Source organism: Sinocyclocheilus anshuiensis, unplaced genomic scaffold (assembly GCF_001515605.1).
Source record: "Sinocyclocheilus anshuiensis isolate Anshui unplaced genomic scaffold, SAMN03320099.WGS_v1.1 scaffold1386, whole genome shotgun sequence".
NCBI lineage: Eukaryota > Metazoa > Chordata > Actinopteri > Cypriniformes > Cyprinidae > Sinocyclocheilus > Sinocyclocheilus anshuiensis.
In genome coordinates, this window is record NW_015555701.1 from 123,816 (window position 1) to 126,474 (window position 2,659).

At 41.2% G+C, this 2,659-nt stretch overlaps 1 protein-coding gene across 1 annotated transcript in view; it reads left to right on the top strand.

Annotated features, from left to right (window-relative positions):
• The window catches only part of akt2l (v-akt murine thymoma viral oncogene homolog 2, like), a 16,109-nt gene that overhangs the window by 3,748 nt on the left and 9,702 nt on the right, over nucleotides 1-2,659 (top strand). The window contains exons 5-7 of the mRNA XM_016464522.1: nucleotides 792-942; nucleotides 1,036-1,193; nucleotides 1,277-1,283. Of these exons, the coding sequence (XP_016320008.1) occupies nucleotides 792-942; nucleotides 1,036-1,193; nucleotides 1,277-1,283 (316 nt within the window). The remainder of the gene's footprint in view (nucleotides 1-791; nucleotides 943-1,035; nucleotides 1,194-1,276; nucleotides 1,284-2,659) is intronic.

Below are 2,659 nucleotides of genomic sequence, written 5' to 3' on the forward strand. Positions count from 1 at the left end.
CTAACTCACACACACACGCGCACACACTCACTCACTCACTCACTCACTCACTCACTCACTCACTCACACACAGATACACACTCACTCACACACAGATACACACTCACACACACACAGATACACACACACACTCACACATGCATGCATGCGCGTCTGCTGCTGAGAGATGAGCATTCATTCAAAGTGCACTGGAAAATCAAACAAAAAGACAAAGATACAAGACTGTGAAGTTTAATAAGCAGCTTTAATTTTTTTCAATCCCATGAAGCATTGCAAATGCTTTTTTCTTTTGCAATATAGAAATGGCATTTATCACAATATATAAAAATATACACTGCCGTTCAAAAGTTTGGGATCAGTAAGATTTTTTATGTTTTTTAAAGAAGTTTCTTGTGCTCATCAAGTCTGCATTTATTTGATAAAAATTTAATTTTGTGAAATATTATTGCAATTTAAAATAAGTTTTCTGTTTTAATATACTTTAAAATATAATTTATTCATGTGAAGCAAAGCTGTATTTTCAGCATCATTACTCCAGTCTTCAGTGTCACATGATCTTCAGAAATCATTCTAATATGCTGATTTGCTGCTCGAGAAACATTTCTGATTATTATCAATGTTGAAAACAGTTGTGCTGCTGAATATTTTTTGGGACATGTGATACATTTTTTATTACAAACCGTTCTTATACTTCTGGAAACACGTCATTTGAGCAGTTTGCTCTGTTGTTGTGTTGTTACTCGTGTCTTCACCATGGTAAATCACTGTCTGACTGCTTGTAACGTATGAAGGGACGAGTGGATGCGTGCGATCCAGGCCGTGGCCAATGGGCTGCAGGCGCGGGAAGCGGACGAACCGATGGAGATCAAGTACAGCTCTCCCGGTGACGTCTGCGGTCTGGAGGACATGGAGGTGTCTCTGTCCAAATCCAGCTCCAGAGTGGTGCGTCTCTCTGCAGATTACGGTTACGAGCGTAGAAATCAGTCATTGGTTTGCACTAATGATGATGATGATGATGATGGTTTGTGCTCTCAGACGATGAATGACTTCGATTACCTGAAGCTGCTGGGTAAAGGCACGTTTGGGAAGGTGATTCTGGTGCGAGAGAAAGCCTCGGGGGTGTACTACGCCATGAAGATCCTGCGGAAGGAAGTCATCATCGCTAAGGTGACAGACTCTTTACTAACCAACCCGTGACTAGGAGAAACACTGTTAGAGTCAGAGACGGAATATACACCCAGACAATTACTGAAATGAGATGGTTTTGAGATTTCAGGATTCCAGTGATTTATATTCACTCATTTATTAAATCAGAGACGATACACATTAACAGTACACAAAATCAGTGTAAGATGTGCCAGATTTAGCCAGGGTGGTGTATTTTCATCTGTAGTCACAGGTTAATGTAAGAAAAAAAACCATAAATAGAATATTTTTAACTCTAAAAATCCCAATAAATGTTCACAGTATATAGAATTATAGATTTTGTTAATGGTTTGAATTAGGTTTTAGTTTTATATTTTCAGTTTTCATGTTAATTTAAGTTTAATTTTTATTCATTTTGTTGTGCTTTTTAAAATTTTTTTAATTTCCTTTTAATATTACTATTGTATTTTTAGTTCAGTTTTATTTTAAGTTCATTTTTAGAATATGTTCCCCGTTAGTAATTTTATTGTTCCCAACCAAATTTTAGTGCATTTCGGGTAGTTAAGGAAACAAGTTTTTCATCTAATATTTAATTTTTTTAGTATAGTTTTAAATTATAATGATAATCATCCTGGGACCTAGTGAACTTTGTTTGAAAGCAACTTAAGTTACTTTTACTTAACGGAACACTCCACTATTTTTGAAAATAGGCTAATTTTCCAGCTCCGCTAGAGTTAAACAGTTGAGTTTTGCCGTTTTCGAATCCATTCAGCCGATCTCCGGGTCTGGCGGTAGCACTTTTAGCTTAGCTTAGCATAGATCATTGAATCTGATTAGACCGTAAAAATGACCAAAGAGTTTCTATATTTTTCCTATTTAATACTTGACTCTTCTGTAGTTACATCGTGTACTAAGACCGACGGTGAGCGTGCGTGTGTGTGAGTGTGAGCGTGTGTGAGCGTGCGTGTGTGTGAGTGCGTGTGAGCGTGTGAGTGCGTGCGTGCGTGTGCGTGCGCGAGTGAGTGTGTGTGCGTGCGCGTGCGTGTGCGTGTGAGCACGTGTGAGCGCGCGCGTGTGAGTGAGTGTGAGCGTACGTGTGAGCGAGCGTGTGTGTGAGCGTGTGTGTGTGTGAGTGTAACTGTGAGTGAGTGTGTGAGCGTGCGTGTGTGTGTGTGTGAGTGTAACAGTGTGTGTGAGCGTGCGTGTGTGAGTGTGTGTGTGAGCGAGTGTAACTGTGAGTGAGTGAGCGTGTGTGTGTGTGTGTGAGTGTAACAGAGTGTGTGTGAGCGTGCGTGTGAGCGTGCGTGTGTGTGTGAGCGTGAGTGTGTGTGAGCGTGCGAGCGTGCGTGTGTGAGCGTGTGTGTGTGAGTGTAACAGTGTGTGTGAGCGTGCGTGTGAGCGAGCGTGTGTGTGTGTGAGCGTGTGTGTGAGTGTAACTGTGAGTGAGTGAGTGAGCGTGCATGTGTGTGTGTGTGTGAGTGTAACTGTGAGTGAGTGAGCGTGCGTGTGCGCG